This window comes from Colias eurytheme, chromosome 13, assembly GCF_061535395.1.
Source record: "Colias eurytheme isolate Ceu_HAF_F1 chromosome 13, ilColEury1 Martin Lab GWU primary, whole genome shotgun sequence".
NCBI classification, from domain to species: domain Eukaryota; kingdom Metazoa; phylum Arthropoda; class Insecta; order Lepidoptera; family Pieridae; genus Colias; species Colias eurytheme.
This window is the reverse complement of record NC_142992.1, coordinates 7,575,833-7,595,380: the sequence shown is the minus strand read 5'-3', so window position 1 is coordinate 7,595,380 and position 19,548 is coordinate 7,575,833. Positions and strand designations below refer to the sequence as shown.

General features: G+C 31.2%; 2 protein-coding genes and 1 long non-coding RNA gene across 5 annotated transcripts; 2 read left to right on the top strand and 1 right to left on the bottom strand.

Moving 5' to 3' along the window:
* Nucleotides 1-267: 267 nt before the first annotated feature.
* LOC149903509 (uncharacterized) lies at nucleotides 268-6,789 on the top strand. The gene is made up of 7 exons (XM_090109071.1): nucleotides 268-576; nucleotides 693-921; nucleotides 1,217-1,411; nucleotides 1,981-2,046; nucleotides 2,801-2,955; nucleotides 3,042-3,126; nucleotides 3,206-6,789. Exons 1-7 carry the CDS (start codon nucleotides 497-499, stop codon nucleotides 6,563-6,565), a joined length of 4,170 nt encoding a protein of 1,389 aa, XP_089965197.1. The 5' UTR covers nucleotides 268-496; the 3' UTR covers nucleotides 6,566-6,789.
* Nucleotides 6,790-6,920: 131 nt separating this feature from the next.
* On the bottom strand, nucleotides 6,921-14,641 carry LOC149903508 (transmembrane protein 120 homolog). 3 transcript variants are annotated; one of them, XM_090109073.1, is made up of 9 exons: nucleotides 14,434-14,641; nucleotides 13,899-14,017; nucleotides 13,243-13,416; nucleotides 12,683-12,775; nucleotides 11,394-11,611; nucleotides 10,753-10,976; nucleotides 10,262-10,351; nucleotides 7,697-7,849; nucleotides 6,921-6,965 (listed from the first exon to the last, which is right to left on the bottom strand). In XM_090109073.1, exons 1-9 carry the CDS (start codon nucleotides 14,500-14,502, stop codon nucleotides 6,921-6,923), a joined length of 1,185 nt encoding a protein of 394 aa, XP_089965199.1. In that variant the 5' UTR covers nucleotides 14,503-14,641. The 3 variants fall into 3 exon arrangements, with proteins under 3 accessions (XP_089965199.1, XP_089965201.1, XP_089965200.1); XM_090109075.1 differs by lacking the exon at nucleotides 10,262-10,351; XM_090109074.1 differs by lacking the exons at nucleotides 6,921-6,965; nucleotides 10,262-10,351 and having other exon boundaries at nucleotides 6,984-7,849.
* A 1,915-nt stretch (nucleotides 14,642-16,556) lies between these two features.
* On the top strand, nucleotides 16,557-17,623 carry LOC149903507 (uncharacterized). The gene is made up of 2 exons (XR_016457403.1): nucleotides 16,557-16,924; nucleotides 17,326-17,623. It is a non-coding gene; the product is annotated as an uncharacterized LOC149903507 (long non-coding RNA).
* Nucleotides 17,624-19,548: the final 1,925 nt, after the last annotated feature.

Here is a 19,548-nt window from a genome sequence, read left to right as displayed (position 1 = left end):
AAACAAACTGACTGCCGGCGCGCTACGTTTGAAGACAGTGCAGATACTCTATCGCTATCTCAATCTGACTTATGCTGTTATTGACTAAGAGTAAGTAGATTAGAAAATATGTATTTTGTTCTGTCTCAATATAAGAACTCTATAGGTTTATTCCTCTGAGGGTAGACCTATAACTTATCGTTCTGTGGCATAACGTCAATTCTACTGTCTTATTTTTAATCTGTTCTAAAATAGCAATATTAATTTTTAATCTGTGCAACATATAACATGGCCGGACTGTGGTTTGGCGTTTCTGGCGCTTTGTGATTGAAATAATTATTTACTCAAATCTATAGAAAAAGCCTTGAAGCTATGGGTACATGTATCTGAAACTGGATATATTAAAAATATTTAGGCCTGGAATTACACGGATGAAGCATAAGAACTATCAGTATTATGGAATGATAAACATAAGATTACAAGAGTTATAGATGAAAATAAGTTTTAATTCTTCAGTATGACATCAATTGACAATTTAAAGTGTGTTTTTTGCAATGAAGTATTTAACGATAAAGAATTATTACAGGAACATTTCAGGTAAAAATATTAGAGGCTTTGTACACTTTAATTAACATTTACTAGATGCGACAGTTTTTGGTTATACATTCTCCATGTAAATGATAATAATTATAAACATTGATTATTAATTTTAGAAAACACGGCGATCCTTTATTTGATAAAAGTTCTAAGAATAAAAATAAAACACAAAATGAAGTACCTACTTCAACTGAAAAGATGGAAGATAATGAGTTGGTAGGTTGTGATGTTTGTGAAGAAGTTTTTCCTACAATATCAAAGGCAATAACACATAAACATAAAGTGCACCCTGACCATGATGCTAAGTATTTTTGTCCATGGTGCGGCAAGCTTTTTACTATGAAGGTATGTAGTAAGATTATTACCAAATAAAGTTGCTTTTTTTTTGAATAAACTGAAGGCAACTATTAAAAATATACATTATTTTTTCTTGTGGTTGTTAATCTTTCTGTACCTTGTTTTTTATATATCTCCAGTTTCATTCCCTAAATCAAGCAATGCCATGAACAGAGTAAAAATATAACAGTTGCGCATACAACTACTAAGATTGTAAAACATTACCAATTTAAATCTACCAAAATACCTCGACTTTAAAACTGTTGATCTAATAATTTTACTGTTATAACTTGTATTATTTCAGCACTTGTTCAATAAACACCTACAATCAAATCATGATGGCTTAACAAATAGCAATGAAAAGAACTTTCACTGCGATAGCTGTAGTGTATACTTCAATGTACCCTCGGCGATGCTACATCACAATAAATTCTTTCATAGACAGGACACAGATCTGAATTCTATTGGCTCATCTAAGAAGATTAAATTCTTTAACCAGGTATAGTACAATTCAAACTTAATGGCGGCTTGAAACATCCTACAAACCGATGCGCAGAAAACAATTTTAATATTAGGACATTAAGGGACCTGTGCGCACCCACACTCGCATCTAACTTCCGAACTGCCATTTATATCAAACTGTATGTTTTTTCTTATACTGGCTAATTACTTATATTATACAGAACTACATTATACTTAACACACGAGTCTTGAAATATTTAATTCAAGCATTTCAAGCTTTGCCCGCATAGTCAAAGGAAAACCTGTATAGTTCCTGTTCCAGTCGGAATTTCGGGATAAAAAATTCTATTGTATAATTATGTTAATCCAAGTTACTCCATGTCTGTGCCAAATTTCATGATTATCGGTTCAGCAGTGTTTGCGTGAAGGAGTAACAAACAATCAAACACACTTTGGCATTTATATTATAAGTAAGGATTATATGTGTAGACAACTTATTTATTTAATACACAGCCTAAAATGAACACTTTCTATAATGATACTCTTCTTATATTCTTCACACTTCACCAATAAGCAAATGTCACCAGTAATCTTCATTTTTTTTAGGAGCTGGTATCTATTTTCTACTGTCCTTTTTGTGGAGAAGAGTACAATAATAAAGTGAATTTACATGTAAGTTGCTTAATTGTGTTGTATTAATTTTATCAAACTCTAACAACATTGGTATATTTAATAAAATTTTCTATAAATACGGGAAACATTTCGTAGTTGCTGTATATTTAAAATAATATGGATGAAAATTTGCTTCAAACAAAGAACATATAAAAGAGGTTAGAAAGGTATTGTAGGCGGGGCAGACGCGCCAAGGATATGAGCACTGCTCATATCATCATCATGCGTATGATTCGTTCCATTTTAAATCGCGTGATCGCACGGCGCTATGATTGGCTAGATTTGAAATTGCAAATATGTGCGTAAGCGGACTTGCGCGGAATTGGCCACACCCACAGGCGACACCGGTTCTTATAGGAACGGCGAATTATTGCCATTCTAACCTCTTTTATATGTTCTGTGGCTTCACCTAGAAAATTAATAATAATTGTGTAAGGTCAACTAACATCTAATTAATAAAATGACACTACAAAACAACAAACATTGGGGGCCACTGAAAATCAGTGCTGTGCTGTTGAAGGCACAGCTTAATACTGAGTTGGTCCCCTTTTTGCTAAAGGTCTGCCACACTTGTCTTTTTCTGTGTTTTTTGTATTCCTTATTCTTTTCATTATATCTGTTGTTGGCTTTTGGCGAAATAAATTATTCTTATTCTTATTCTTATTCAAATTTTTATGATAACTTACAATTTACATTGCCTTATTTTTTGTCTTTTCTTTTACATATTTCTAAAAATAGTATGTTAATTTTGTAGAAACACATGGAAGATGACCATGGTGATGAAAATCAAGCCCCAGAAGATGTGTTACGCTGTCCACTGTGTGAAGCATTCTTCTATCATTTAGATGCATATGAATTACACCTGACATTCCACTCTACAGAAGATGTGTATAGTGAACAAAATGAAATGTAATGCTATTTTTGTTATATAAAATCTCGGTAAAATTACATTCTGTTACTTACCTAATTTTAATACTTTCAAAATATTGTTCTAGGGTCAGTGAAGTTACAGAATTTTCATTGGAAGCTGTTCCACCAATAATGGAAAAAGTGTTGTCAGATCCAAAAATTGATCCTATTGTAAGTTGCAACTAAAAATTATATTAGATTCGTATACAATAATATTATATCAGTAGCTGACATTTTCTCATAATTACAGAACAATTTCCTCGAAATGGCCATGAGTGAGTCTGAAGGCAGAGGCCGAGTGAAAACAAAGAAACACAAAAAACACAAGAAATCTAAAAAGGAAACTATAACATTGGATGAATTTTTAAATATGAATAAAGATGTATTTGGTGATGGTTTAAATGTACAAGGTATTGAAGAAGTTCCTACACAAATGGTTCTCAAGAAAAAATATAACACAAAGAAAAATATGGCAAGTAATATGGAAGCGAAAAATCTCAACTCAGACCTAGCTAAGTTGAAAAAACAAGGAATTATAATAAAACCAAAATCTAGTAAAAGTAGTATATCTCTAAATGATCAGAAAAAACACACACCTATTCAAACTAGTAACCTAAATGTTTCAGTACCAACAAATCCTAATGATGTCATATCAAAATTATTAAGTAAAGGCAATAGTGAAATAAAAATTATCAAGAAATCTATTAAAACAGAACCAGAAAATAAGCAGGATAGTTATCAATCAAATAAAGTAGATTCTTCATCTGATTATAGCCAGTCTTTAGATAATGCATCTCAATTATGCACAAAAGAAAATGAGAACCATGATATGGATATTGCAGAAAAGCAACTAGATTTGCAAAATAATATGAATGTTGAAAACAAAGATAATCTCACTGAAAACAGCAATAAGGATAATGAAGGGACTGAAAACATATTACAAGAAGAAAGTCCACCAGACCAAAATGAGACAATTGACTCAGATAAATGCGCAGATGTATTAAAAAATGATGAGGACAAAATGCCATCAGATGCAGAAGAGACTGAAGAGAAAATTGACCCCCCTTTAAAAGCCTTACAGAATATTGGTTCACAATTAACCATAAAATCTCTTAGTGAAACAAAAAGTCAAACAACAAACAATGAGCAACAAATACAAACTGAATTGGAAAATTACGATATAAACGAAAAAAACATTCAAGAAAATTTTACTGAAAATGAGGATGAAGCAACTGAAAAAATAACCGAGAGTAATGCCTTCAACTCATTGAATTTAAATAATAGTATAACTGTCAAAGCAGTTACTAAGAGCTCACAGCCTAGCCCACTAATAAATGACGAAAAACTTAAGCAGCAAGAACAAAATGTGACTAATAGTAAATCATTAGAAGCATTAAAAGGCTTGAGTAAATTTATAACAGTGAAGCCGACAAATTCATCGCCACAATTAACTAAAAACCTTGCGTCAAATGAAGATTATGATGAAGACTACATGAGCGCCGATGAAAATATGAATGAGGATACAGATTGTGGTCCTTCAAAACAACCCACTATACCCGTTAATCAACAACCGAGTAATCCGAAAGTTATACCAGCGAAAATTACATCTAAAGCAGATGCAACAGAAACAAAAAATAATACACAACTATCTGTCAATTCTCTTAAAAATGAAGATATTTTAAAACGATTGGCAAATGTTACTGCTAAATCTATTTCGACACCTAAAAAACCCTTACCTCAAAAAACGGTAAAAGCGTTTCCTAAAAGTGTAAATCAAGATGCAGTTAATAATAAAAAAGACAATATTATAGAGATTTTAAATATAGATGATTCAGATAGCGAAGCTGATACTGAGCATGTTGTAAAAGCCAAACAAAATGATACAATTAAGCCAGTAAAAACTCCCAATAAAATCATCGCTAAACCAACATCTACTAATGTTCCACGCGGATTAAATAAAAATATTACAATTAAATCAATGAGCCAACAAAGTTCAAACTATACAGAATATAGATCTAACGCCGCTGGCCAAGAATGCAAAAAGACTGTTGTAAATCGAAGTTTTGAATCAAAAAATGTCAATATTACACATGGTAATAACAAATTTTTAGAAGAACAAAAAAATCTCCAGGAGACAATAAAAAATTTAAGGCGTCATATTACTGTTAAATCAAAAAATTCTGATTTTCAACATGAAGAGATGGACAATACCGATAGTACTGGACATGCAATGAACGCAGATGAAGATCACGATTCAGACTCTAGTGAAGGTAGACTTAAGATCACAGAACTGAATGAAGAAGATTTTAGCGACAATGAACACCACGCGGAAGATGAACCTAAGGCTAGAGTGGAATCGCCTCATAGTTATAACAGCGACGAGGAAATCCAAAATGAGGATCATATAGACGACGATTTGGCCGATATTGAGAGTCAAATTAAAGTAAATCCTATCAATAAAACGAAACAACATCTTATAATGCCTACTCAGCCGAAAAAATCTAATATAAGCCACTTGAGCGAACTAACAATAAAACCTTTACGACAGGGAAACACATTTTCAGAAGATGAAACTAATACAAGTGATAAAGGGTCTGACACAACAAGAAATGTAGCAAATGCATCAGGGAAACCTTCAACTTCAAAATCTGTAAATCAAGAGAAACAAATTAGTAAAAATGTTCAATCTAGTCAAAAAGCAAGTTCATCTTCCAATCAAATTAGCACTGTAAAAACTGTTAAAACATATCAATCACAAACTGTAATAGAAGAAATAACAACTACGGTTACAAAAACTATTCGAACTGTTAATACACAGGAAGTTCAGAATACCAGTCAAAATATTTCAAAGCCAACTATAAGACCTCAAAAAATAATGAATATGGCCTCGAATAACATAAGAGCCACTCCAATAAGACAAGCATCACCTGCGGTCGGTACTAAAGTACGAAATTCTGTTCCTACTTCTCAAATTGTATCTCCTAACACAAACACAATCCGACCATCTAATATGATAGTTCCTGTACGTCCTAGACTGAATGCGCCACGACTGCAGAATCCATCTAACATCCGAAAAGTAGTACCGGCAGCTCAAAACCAACTACGTCCTTATACTTCAAACAGACCTCTAAAGATTTCACCGCAAGTTACGAATAATGCAAAGAGGCAATCCGAGGAAGCGTCTGGTCATTTTAGTTGTTTCAAAAAACCAAAAGAATCTCTAATACCTGTACAAGACATACCGGACATGAGCGAAGATGGTACGGTGCAGTATTCAAGTTCACAAAGCAAATCTAGTTTTTCAAATGTAACAAAAGTTTTAAGTAACGCTGGTTCAACTTCTCAAACGAGATCGGAAACCAGCTCGTCGTCTCAACAGCACATTGCTAAATTGAGCGGTGTGTCGGGGCTGAAGATAGTCAAAACGAGTTCACAGCAATCAAAACAAGTGGAAGAGAAATGTGAAGTCAATTCGCCTAAAAACGATACAATAGCAGCTTTGGAGAAACTTCAGCGACAAGGCTTACTTATTAAAAAGCCTAGACTAGATACAACTGAATATGAAAAAAAATCATTCAGTGAGAGCGATGGAGAAGCGGATGAAGAATAAATTTCGTATTCTGCCACTAAAATTCAAGACTGGTCTTTTTGTTTGTTTTTCAGCTATTTGGTTGTATATTTATGTATATAAAAAGTAATTATATGTAATTAGTTTAAGAGTGACATTCAGTGTAAAGCCAACTTAAAATTACTATTTATAAAATATGTTGATCTTTCAATGGATTCATTTTTTTTTTTCAATGAAACAATAAATGAGTAATAAATACTACGAAATAGTTTTATTTAACAACTATATTTACATAAAAGATACATAATATCAATAATACAAATATATTTTCTTATATGAAAATACTATAATAATAAGAATAAAATCGATATATTTATCGCCGAGATAACCATACTTTTTATTCCTGCTTTGTTTCCAGCTTATTTTGCCTCCATTTCTGATCCTGCAATTATTTAATATAAATTTAAAAAATCAATGAAACTGAAAGAGGAAAAATGTGGATCTACTATATAAACAGGTATTACTACGTTGTGACACACACACATCTCAAAATATACGTTAGCCTTAAAGCTACATATATACATATTTTAATGTTTAATAAAAATGCAAACATAAATAAAGCAAAAAACCCAAATCAAAAACGGACAAAACAAAGCACCTACTTTTTAAACGTACCGATGTGCTTCTTATTGTTGTCACAAAATTTTTAAACCATTTTCGAAGCATTCAATTATTATCATGTAAATTTTGACGATAGAAATTGAATTGAAAGAAGACAAACTTTACAACGTTAATACAGGCTGAAACGACGAAATCGCCTTAATTTCGTAAAACCTCAAAGACTTTACTGTATATAATATGTATAAGAAAGAACCCAAACCAACATTTTTCTTCAAGGCGATACCGTCATATTAAAGCTGTAATGCCAATAAACATTTATATCCACATTGCCCACCTCATATAATTTTTCCCATAAATCCAATGACATCACTACAAAATACGATTAGATCTCCGGCGTTTCGACTGAGAATTTTTGTAGATGCTATAATATGTATATAGAATGCATTTTAAAACCCTCGGACATTACACAGAATTCTGTTTTATGATAACTTGATGAATTATTGGAACCCCTAGCCTTGCTTTAATGATATCATAGATTTTATCATCACGTACCAAAACCGCAATTTCATTAGACAGCCGGTACGCGATAGCTCGCAATTTGTAGCGCAACTTCAAAGCACCCCGATTTTTCTTGTACATCGTTTGCAGAATTGTATATGTATTACAGCAGTGCAACGTAAGGAACAAAACGGCTAAGTAAGACACCTGCAGATAATTTCAAAAAAAATATTAAGAAATTAAAAATAACATTTGCAACTAAGCAGAAAATTTATTAAGTGTATTATAAATAAACAAAAATGAATTTTACAACCAGTTGTGTGTAAAAATAGTAAATTAATTCACAAAGCGTTAAGTACACAGTCTATTTGTATGTTAATTTATACAGATCTTCCATGTTTTCTTACATTACTATATTTGCAATACGCATGAGGCATGACTAGTTGCCTTAGTCCACATCGAATCCAAATAATATCACATAAAATACACGTACATTTTCGATTACTTGAAGTTTTGTGCGTACATTTTTAAAAGCTTATTATGCTGCGTATAAATAGATGTGGATATATAGAATACAGAATGGAATCAGTTGATCGTAAAATGTTAATATAGCGCATACCTATTTCGTATATACCAGGAACTATTCTACTCAACATATAAAATATATACTCGTTGCCTACTGTTTATCATAAAAAATATTTTTGCAATAATATAGGTACAATAGTTATTGTGATAATAAAAATATATTCTGTTAACCAGAATCCTTGATTTGTCCATGAATAACATTTAATGAATAAACTGTGTACAAATGATAATTATTATTATTATACAACTAAAGAACACATAAAATTGTTTTCTAAAACTTATATATATAAAATAAATACGTACAAATTAAAGTTCTAACTAATAAAATGCATTTTCGTATCGTTTATTAATCAAAAACGGTAAATAATTCGATTTCAAGCCATTGTATTACTACATAAAATATATTCGAGCTGACATAACGCATCTATAGGAATAGGACCGGTAAGCTAGGTAAGTCCGGCGCGGGCGCATTTAGTTGAATGGCAAAAATTGGAATCGTGACAACCTTACTCATGTATGTGTAGTATATTATAGTTATAATATACTCGCACTAATATAATTCCCTAACACTATAACACGTACTTATAATAATGAGATTTCATATTTAACATTTTGTTTTATGACTCAGTAATAAATATCTCAAAGAATTCCGAAATCTAAAGAGTTAGAGGCTAAGAAAATTAGACTTTTAAAATATTAAGACTAAAAACGAATATATGAAATTCTACTTTATCTTTTATTTCCAATTTTTGCCACTCGCAAAATAGCCTCGTGTCAGGTAGACCTTCCGCACTGCACTCTTGAGTCTTGTGTGAATGAAAACATGCTCTAAAAGTAAAATGAAAAAGAAATGCTAGGCCTATACACTTATTTTGCCTATTAAACAATAAACAAGCAAAACATGCTGTGTATTACAAGAGTAGCTGAATATAATAAAGTCTTGCACAAGACCTCTTATTTAATACACAATTAATATCATCCAAATAATAAAATCATTTGAATAATATAACGGTCAGAATATATTGGTACACCAAATTTCTCATGATCTTGTGATTTAGCCAACTACATCTCTTTTAATACAAAAAGAAAATAAAAGTATTAGTATTTCTTAATATTAAAATATTATATAATTTTCCTTATGTTAGGTAATATTATAAAAATTTAAATGAGTTCAAACCGTATGATGACTGAGTGATGAATTTTCACACAGTAATTATTGTTAATGTGTGCTATATGTAATCTCTTGTGTTGCATATATAACCAAGATTGGACTTTACAACAAATACCTCTAGATAAACATTGATTTATATAAGACAGATATGCCTAAATATAATTTATCGATAAATAGAGCGTTTTCTTCGTAAGTAATTACGTAATTGGACTTTGCATGAATATCGCATATTAATAATATGATAGTAAAGACTTTATTTTACAATATTTTGAAGATTCTATCCCAAATATTCATGTACGATTCAATATTATAGACTCGGACTACCAAATATTTACATTTGTATTTGCCTTCTCTACAGTAGTTACATATAATTATATTGACAAAGTCTGTAAAATTACCAAAAGTAGTGGTATACATAATATTTATTAAAAAATTTCCAAATCCGTAAATATTCATATCTATGATTATTAAATCAAATTGTTTTATGATAATATGTTAACCTACATGACCTTCATCGTAATGTGTATTTTCCCGTCATTGATTAGTCGATATGATTAATAAAATTACAGAAAACAATACTACAATAAATAAAAATTGCTTTAAAGTTACTACATACTTAAATTTTACGAGCCATAGCATTCTCAATAGAGCTGTTGCAAATAAATAATATTAGTAGTTGGCTTATATCCACGAAGATGCATTTCCATAATATGAACACGGAAGCTTCTAGAAGGTTCTAGAACAAAATCTGGCGACCAAAAATAACAAAAGCGTCGTGTAATATACAAATGCTAATTGTTCGTGATTATTATAGTAAAATCTACACTACAAGCGTTGTTTGCTGGAGATCTTCAATCTTGTACCTGTTCGTTTAGTTTCTGCGGGATTACCAGGAATGTTGTGACCGTATTTCCAATTCCGAGCAACAAGAAGGATATACTTAATGCTGCCACCTGTTGTTATTCGGACGACGAAAATGTATTTGTAGTGTATATGAATTAAGGTTTAAGTACACAGTTATGGTTTGGTTTACATAATACAGTAAAATGTATACCTACATATACTTAATGATATAATAACTGTGATAAAATGAAAAAGTTCTAATAAATGTAACACAACTGCCATTGCTTAAAAATTAACATACATACCTAAAATTCGATTAATACGATTCTAATATGAACATCTATCAATCAGTTTGTTATAATAACAATAAAAAGATACAGTTTAAAAATTACAAATTAATTTCACAACTGGGTAATTTTGGTTTTTTTAATCAATCTAGTTACTGTTTTCCAAAATAAATTTCGTCTTTACTGATCCTTAAGTATCGTTAATTATTAAATTGTTAACATACCTGCCATGTTGCATCCGGGTTAAAACTCAAGTGGTATAACGTATAAGCGATGTATAGTTGGAAAATATATCCTCCAAATAGAAACGGTAGGAGATATGAGAGTCCCCTCCACATCCAAGAGTGGAATCCTTCGATAGTAATGTCCATATTGTGCCTCGCGCCCAGGGCTTTAAGCCTGTACAATACTCCACTTTGATATCTGAACTGCATGTATTGTACTACACCTGTAATGTTTTGATTATTATTTAGAAAAATGTAATACAATTTCTTTTAACATGACCAACTCGACATTTCTATCAATGAATTCTTAATATTTTTTAATCAAAGCCAAGTTATTTGTAATACAATTTCTTTTAACATGATAAACTCGACATTTCTATCAGTGAATTCTTAATATTTTATAATCAAAGCCAGGTAATTTGTTCTGTGTGTTTGTTTTTTCTAAATAAAATAAAGAAATAAAAATAATTATGCCTAGAAGTTATGTAGTAAAATTGATAGAACCAATCCCCAACCTGATTTAATCTCTATGCATCTTTTTTGTCTATTTCTCCAGTGGCAATTTTTAAAGTGTATTTTAGTTATTCTATCTATCTGCTTTTAAGTTATAGAAGTTCTTTTTCAAGCAGTTAAATACTTACTGATATAAGCGATAAACCACATAAATGTATGTTTGAATTCCTCCCAAGACTCGTTCTGCGGCCAAATGAGCAGAATACCGGCGACAACAGTTGATACAAAGTGGTGCAGTCTCCACCAACCCTTGATCCGAGATCCATTCACTTTGAGAATACTCTCGCGAATCGTCAACGTACAGTAGTACCATACCAAGAGAAATATCAGTATTAATTGCAAAGGCCTGTGGAAAATGTAATAATAATATCAATATATGTATTTAGAAATTTTGTAAATGTTATCATTTATAAAAGTAGCTTCTTCTATCTGAATTCTCTTCATGGTACATGAATACAAACAGTGTTTTTCCATTGTACAGAACTAATGCTAAATCTGAATTTTGGGCTGTTTTATTGCTTACAGTAATTTATTACTTGTAGTATCTACCTCTTGTTTCTACCTCTTGTTTCTATATATAATATCATTGGTGGTAAATAACAAGCAAGAAAATATTACTTTAGTTTTCTTAAAAAAAAAAAATATTCAGTAAAGTAATATGACATTTTTACGACTTTGAATACGTATATCTCGTCAATTATTTATTTTAGCATAAAACTTATTGATAAACCTCTAATCAATTTTTAAAGCCCTATCTGTTGACACTTCATTTAATTCAAATTTCTAGAATTTATTTTTTGTCCCCGTTTCTATGAATATTGCAGTGCGTCGCGCTAGGCGCTAGTATGGGGATATTGCCGCACTTCGACATTATTATACATGTAGCTTCTAAACTTCTGCGATGACCACTCTAGAACTTTGCATGAAGTTTAAGTATAATATAAGCTATTTATTTAATGATCTTTAAAAAAATAAAAAATACGCAAAGTTTGTAAAAAATGACAAAGAAAAATATATTTTTATTTTTCGAAGGAATTTAAATATAAATTCAAAATTCGAAATATGAGCATAAAAAGTTTATTTCATGTGGTATATTATTCAGTCATCAATTTATTTAAAAATTACTTTTCTTGAACTGATAATTATATTCAAAGTCCCCCATACCTCGCGCTTACTGACATCTTCAAAGACCTGTATTTTGAAAACTAAGCTTCTAAATGCAAAAATTTTTCGTATACATACCGAGGATATATACAGGTGTAACATACTAAAATATAACCGAAATCTGAAACCTGACCCTGAAATCTGTGTCCGCTTGGCGTGAAATGCCCCATAGGTATATATTATGTCAAGGTGGTTATTACTTTTTGACTCATTTTATACAGTAATGTTTAAAACAAAAAGGTGTTTAACTCACCTGAAGTCTATATATAAATTAGCAACAGCTAAAACAAAAGCAATAGCACTGAGTATGAGCTTGAACTTCTCATACTCATCTTTGTATTTGAATCTGAAATACCAATATAGCATGTTATTGTAGTAAACATAAAAATTGAACAACAATGCATGCAATGAATTATTATTTAAAATTCGCTTATAATGTATAAAAAGAAATATTCTCAATTTTAATCATCAATTTGTGTATTTTAAGAATGTGTTAAATCATAGTTAATGTCACAGCTTAATGTGTTGGATAGGAGATAATTATAAAACTGGTCGAGTGCAAAATAAATAATGTTTTGTTGTTTTTTTTAAAATAACATCTATTTCTGTTGAAAAGATTAAACTTTGCCAGAATTGCAGAGCTGTCTGATAAGAAATATTCATTGAAAAAGTTGTAAATCTCTTCAGTTATCAAATTGACAACTTGTAGGTAATTGTTTTTGATATAGTTACTTTATATTTCGGTTAAAAACAAAGCAGAAAACAAACATGATTAGTTGAGTCTCTAATAATTGTAATTTGGTTACTACATACTTGTCATTTTTATTCAAAATGGATACATTAACATTGCCAAGTATGATTTTCAAATATAGACTGTTTTGTTTGGGTAGAGTTGCTTCAATTTCATGCAGCATAGCTTTCCTTTTCATTATTTCTTTTTCCAATGTAGCCACTCGCTCATCTTTTGTGGGCCCCTTCTTTTCTAACCTATTAAAATACAACATTGATTGAAGTGCATCACTTTGTTAAAAATTAAGCAACTATTTATCAAACCATGTCAATAATTTTCATAATATTTATCAGGATTTATTTTATCAACATAATCATCTACATGACACATTATAATTAATTACCTTAACTTGGAATCTATATCTACCCTATAATTTTACATAAAATATTTGAAAATATCAAGAGTTTCATAGGTGTGCGTGTGACATATCCAAGTTTCACAGGACACATAAAATTACAATTTTTTATGAACTTCAGTAACTAGATATTACTTAGCTACACAATTGTTATATTTCAGAGTTACTTAACAAAAAAACGTTTGTTTGAGACATTCAATATAAATTAAAATAATGTATGTTCATATAATAGCATAAGTTTCAAAACATGTTTACGTCAACTATAATGAGAAAGATAATAAGATAAATGCATTTTCAAATGATCTTTATTCCACTTAATCTGACCTTTTGAGTGCACTTGAAATTATGGTCATGCGATATCTCTGATGGTTTAACTCCTTCATACATGATGCTTGAAGTTCACCAACCTCTTCTAATTTAGCAGCATAATCTTTATTTATAGTCTGAAATAAAAAAAATAATCAATGATAACGAATATTTCATATCTTAACTTATAATTAATGTTTGTGTAGATATACTTTTAACCTTCAAATAATAATAATAGTTTTGTAACACTTCATTTATATTACTGAGCTAAATCATATCATTTAGAATAATAAAGTAAACAATAGTTTATAGCACTTTGGACGATGACAATTAGTAAATAACAAAGGCATATTACAACTACTAAAGGATTTAGTACTTCGAAAATGAATCAACACTTTATAGTCGATATGCTGTTACTAATATTTATAAAAGTATAGATTTATTATATCGTAATTTGAATTATTAATGAATAGAATAAATTATCTTAAGTTTTGATATGTTCAAAATCTATAATGAATGCAAAGATGTGTAAATATTGGTCTATACGGTATACCTCTAGTCGCTTGTAATCGGCAATCAAATCTTCCCATTCCTTTACACATTCTGCTACGTCCATATTCATTGTTGTACCTTTTAAAGAACACTTATTTATAGTAACAAATTAAACATTGAATAACTTCAGTTAAAATTTATGCAAAGAAAATATTCATTTTGGAATTAACTCGAAAACAAGCTGCCGACGGAGACTGACTGCGACTGTGCAAGTGACAGACGTCAAATGTCACTATATATTGACGTTTGTTATCGTTTCTCGTTTGATGGCCAGAAGATATAGTACGACATAAAAGAGATGAAATTAATTATTTTGGAACTAATTCATTTTTCATTACCTGGCAACCCTGAATTGGCAATGTAGCTGTCAAGTTGAATAAAAATTTGTTGTTTTTTTCGTGAAGTGGAGAATTATTGAGATAAAATTGTTATTTAGAACAAGAAATTTAAATAAAAAAGGAGACATCATGAAAAAGGTTAAACCTAGCGGTGTCCGTGATGTGGTGTATAAAGTTTTTATTCGGTGTTTGTCCGAATTTCAAGCTGGAAATTTATTGACTGATTTGGAAAACGTTTACAAACGTACAGCAGAATATACCGGTTAGATTCCATTTATTTTTGCTCAGTACTACGTAAAATAGAATATTCCATTAGTAACGAGTGTTTAATGTACGTATGTATGGCGATTATTACGTTTTCGCAAATTAATTTGAGGTTATTTGTATGTAAACAAAAACTAGTTTTTATAGTGCGACCAGCACAATTTGAGTCAAGAAGTTATATCCAATCCAACCAGCCTCAAATAAAGTACCTAGTTTAGATTTTACTACATAGTATAGTGATAACTGTTTTCATACAGCTATCTATCTTTTAATCAATCAAACCATAAGAAAAAAAATCATATTTACTGTATCATATTTACAGATACTGAAGATGCCCCGTACCCTCTTGCCAGTACTTCGAAACAGAGTGATGATCAGTCCTTTGAAGGAGTAGAATATTTAGATTTTGATGAATTATATTAATGTACAAAATTTATCTACAAAAAAATAAAAATATGTGGTTTTCAAATCGCCTTGTTTTTTTCTACCCGACGGACCCAGAAAGAGGGTAATGTGTTTGAGCTGCATGTATGCTTGTTTGTTTGTATGTTTGATTCTATGTGCGCCTCTGCAGTCTAAACACTTGACCGATTTTTATAAAATAACTATAGTCCTTTCCACCTAAGATGATTTCTGTGACACATCGATTTTTGACACGTGTAGAGATGTCGGTTACTGAAATCGTATCAATTGTTTCCGATAATCGATAATATTCTATATGGAAATGAAATCGATTTGAATAAAGTACCAAAATTAGTTTTTTCGGCATTTCGCCAACAATTAAGTAAGGAAACTTAGCAAACAACAGCATCAAAAAGTCAACAATAACAATTAGTAACAATAACAGAATACCACGTAAAGTATCAATATAAAAATGCAACTTGTATACAAGGCTGACGTACTCGTACAGACGATTGACTCGATTGACAAACGATTACAAGATGGGCGACGATTATATGATTTTCCAACTCTATGATTTTTCAACGATCCATTTCATATACACGAATTGCGTAGGTATTAGATTTTTGTGTTATTTTATTTTATTTTTCATTATATTAAACTAAACAATACTGTTTTTGATTTATATGCTTAAGATGTTTCATTTTTATATTTTTCATAATAATGCCGCCATAAAATAAAAATATTATGCTCTAAAATTATTTTGACTTTTTAAACATAAAATACGTAATTCGAAACACGATGAAGTGTCACAGGAATCATCATAGGTGAAAAGGACTATAATTCCAAATACATTTAAGTAAAATTTGACCTAGGTAGGTCAATTAAAATACTAATGTATTTTTGTCTTAAATTACACTATTGCTACACTGAAACAATTATAACGGTTTAAATCGCGGTATTTATTTTAGATTATATTATATACATTTTTGGATTTTTATTCTATAGTATCAAGATCGTTTGCGTCGCAGTATCAGTGTTGCTATATGAGCGACGGTGGCGCCCTCATTTATTTTCATCTCTTTTGTGTCGCACTGTATGTCTATTTGCCAGTTTCAAGATTTGGTTCTTTATAGTCGTAGAGTGAGAATGAACCATAGAGGAGGCACTAAAATGACAAGGAATGCGTGAGAGAAATACACTTATGACTATAAAGCTAAGAGCAAGAGAGACAGAAACATTGTTTTTTGTTTCTCTCATGTTATGCGATTTCTTTTGTTGGGGACAAAGGCAGTTTGTCCCAAACAAGCGGCTACAGTCCATTGTTTTGCTAGTTTTCTGTTTTTTCTCGCTGTTAAGTGACTTCAAAGTTTAATAAACGTTGACAGTGATCTGTTTTAATCCGACTTTAAGTGAAAATATGGTGCGTTGTAGTGTGATTGGTTGTAAAAATCGGCCGGAACGAAGATTACCAAATATTACCTTTCACACGTAAGTAAACTTATTTGAAGTATATTGTTTTATAGAACTGGATATAGTTGATACATTTTCATTAACTCTAATGTGAAATTATCTACAAATATATAATATTTTCATCGAAATAGACGTAAACATTTTTTTGTGTTATCCGACTAAATTACGAAGTGTTCTTGTTGTTCAGGACGCCATTTGTTTTTACGTAGTTTCAAATTTATGGTATAATCATGTGATTAACATTAGGGATACCAGTACAGGGTAAAATTTTCCCCAAAATCGTGAAATGTTTTTTTTAATATTAAATGTTAATGTTTGTGTAAAGTTTGTTACACGGTTCGGTTTTCCGGTTCAGCTTTCCTCATTTGCATTGGTTTAAGTATTTTTTTTTTCAATGTCGGTTTTTTTGTATATTCCAGGTTACGATGCACATCATAACGCTGAAGACTGCGAAGCTGGCCCTTCCACACGAGCTGCAGCTGCCACTGAAGGCAGCGAGGACCCTGCCCCGTCAGGAGAGGCGGTGTTGGAGTAAAATCCGGAAGGCCACCCCCCGCGCCTTCCTCACCGAGGTGCGGCGCGCCTTTATAAGAACGAACGAGCGGCGGAGTCGTCCATTTTCGTCTGCTACTCGCGCGCACATTATCGCGGACCCTCTGCCCATTTATTTCTACCGTCATTTTGCTGTTCATTTTCAAATAAATGTATTTCGTTTAATTTACTTTTAATTTGAACTATTTCCAGTACGTTTTTATTAGACTACATTTACGGCTGTATCTTCTAATTGCGTTGACATAGAAATTTGATTTTATTACTGCTTAAAGGTATAATAGACCTAAGTTTTTGATGTGAATATCAATTATTGAATACCTACATTACATTTGCGTTCATGAGTAAAGGGGTTATAAGATTAATTTTTTTTTTTATATAATGTAATAAAAAATTCATGTTTTTCGTAATTATTCCCGTATCTGTTTTATAAGATATTATTCTGTCTTCTGATTCAAATTCAATTTGAATCTGAATCAGAAGAAATAGCAATTAAAACCGCATATTCTGAAACTAGCAACTACTTGCAAGGGAATCACAACCTACAAGGTACTCCCCACGTCCTATAGCACAGACAAAGAAAAAATTGCTACAAGCAACATTTAAAGATACAACATAATAAAACAATTAGGTTTGTTCGAAGCCCTCGGTGCGCGAGTCCGACTCGCACTTGACCTTTTTTGTCCTAATTTTACTGTATTTTCTATTATTATTTACCATTGATTGAAATGATATCTAAACTTTAGCCTTGTTTTTTTATAAAAAATATATGAACTGGGATATTTCGATATTTGTGGTTAATTGCGAGAAGTGTAAAAGCAAAAGTTGTAATAAATATTTTAAATACCTACAACTTTACCATTAAACTTTATTCCGCAGTTATAGTTTTTTTAATCCCGATCTCAGATCGATCGTAAATAACTTTTCCTCTAATTTTTGTTACCTATATTCTCTTCCGTTTGAAATTGATTTCATTGTTCTATAATATTACTTTTATGTTTCAAAAGTTAATAAAAAATCATGTTGAACAATATTACTTTGTTAATTTCAAAAGTTAATATTAAATTAGTGGTCCACTTAGGTCGTGCACATGGCCCAGGGGGGGGCATGGCCCATGACCCCCATGACCCCCCCCCCTGGATCCGCGCTTGTACCGGCCGGCCGCCCGGCTATATATTTTATACCCGTGCGAAGCCGGAGCGGGCCGCTATGTTTTTATATACAACGTTCACAGTTTTTCTGTAGTGTATTTACTATTTAGTATCAGCATTGCACCCGTGCGAAGCCGGGGCGGGTCGCTAGTTAAGTTAATAAATAACAAAATCTTTTCAAATCTGTCTTTTTCTTCATAAACCTATCTTACAAAAAAATACCCAAACATTTATAGATATTTTGCCAGTTTTTCGGATAAAAAGTTTTTGTAATAGTTGGCAACATTGACGTAAGGATTCGCCATCTCGTTCGGGTATACGCCGATGTCGTCTCTAGTACATTCTCCCTCTACGTTTATAGTCTATGCTACGGACTACGACCCCTACAACCTATGATATACATAATATGGATATAATCAATTACATAAATTGTAAATAATTAATGGTATAAATCATTGAGCGTAAACCTTTATATAAGAGGCTCTACGAATGTTTGCACCAAGCGAAAACCGATGGTCCATGAAGACCATTCACCATTGATAAAACTTTTGCAAATGTCGACTATATTTCTCGGTTATTTGTGAAAATATGACTAACCAGCAATATATTTACACTTATAAGTTATAATCAAACATTTTACGAATGTTTGCATTGCACGTACGGATAACCCGGCTCTTAATTACGTGCGTAAGTTTGCACGTAGTACACAAAAATGATTAATCGGATTTTAATTATTTTTGGTTCGTTGTATTTCACATTTGTCTCTGCGTGAATATTAACAACTGCATGAAACAACTTACAACACCCCAGGCGGATCTAGACGAGCAAATTTATTTTCTGAAGAAATGTCACTATTTTCTCAATTACTAATTGGAAGGATAGTTCCAATGTTACATCATTTGAAGCCATTTTCATATAATATACTTAGAATACATTTAATAT

Excerpts from the sequence above, each read along its gene's own strand:
- LOC149903509 (XM_090109071.1), top strand. The coding sequence starts at position 497 with ATGACATCAATTGACAATTTAAAGTGTGTTTTTTGCAATGAAGTATTT. Across the intron at positions 577-692 it reads TTATTACAGGAACATTTCAG|AAAACACGGCGATCCTTTAT; the intron begins GTAAAAATATTA and ends TATTAATTTTAG. Across the intron at positions 2,956-3,041 it reads TATAGTGAACAAAATGAAAT|GGTCAGTGAAGTTACAGAAT; the intron begins GTAATGCTATTT and ends ATATTGTTCTAG.
- LOC149903508 (XM_090109073.1), bottom strand. The coding sequence starts at position 14,502 with ATGAATATGGACGTAGCAGAATGTGTAAAGGAATGGGAAGATTTGATT. Across the intron at positions 14,018-14,433 it reads CCGATTACAAGCGACTAGAG|ACTATAAATAAAGATTATGC; the intron begins GTATACCGTATA and ends TTTTTATTTCAG. Across the intron at positions 6,966-7,696 it reads CTAATGAAATTGCGGTTTTG|GATCAGAAATGGAGGCAAAA; the intron begins GTACGTGATGAT and ends AAATAATTGCAG.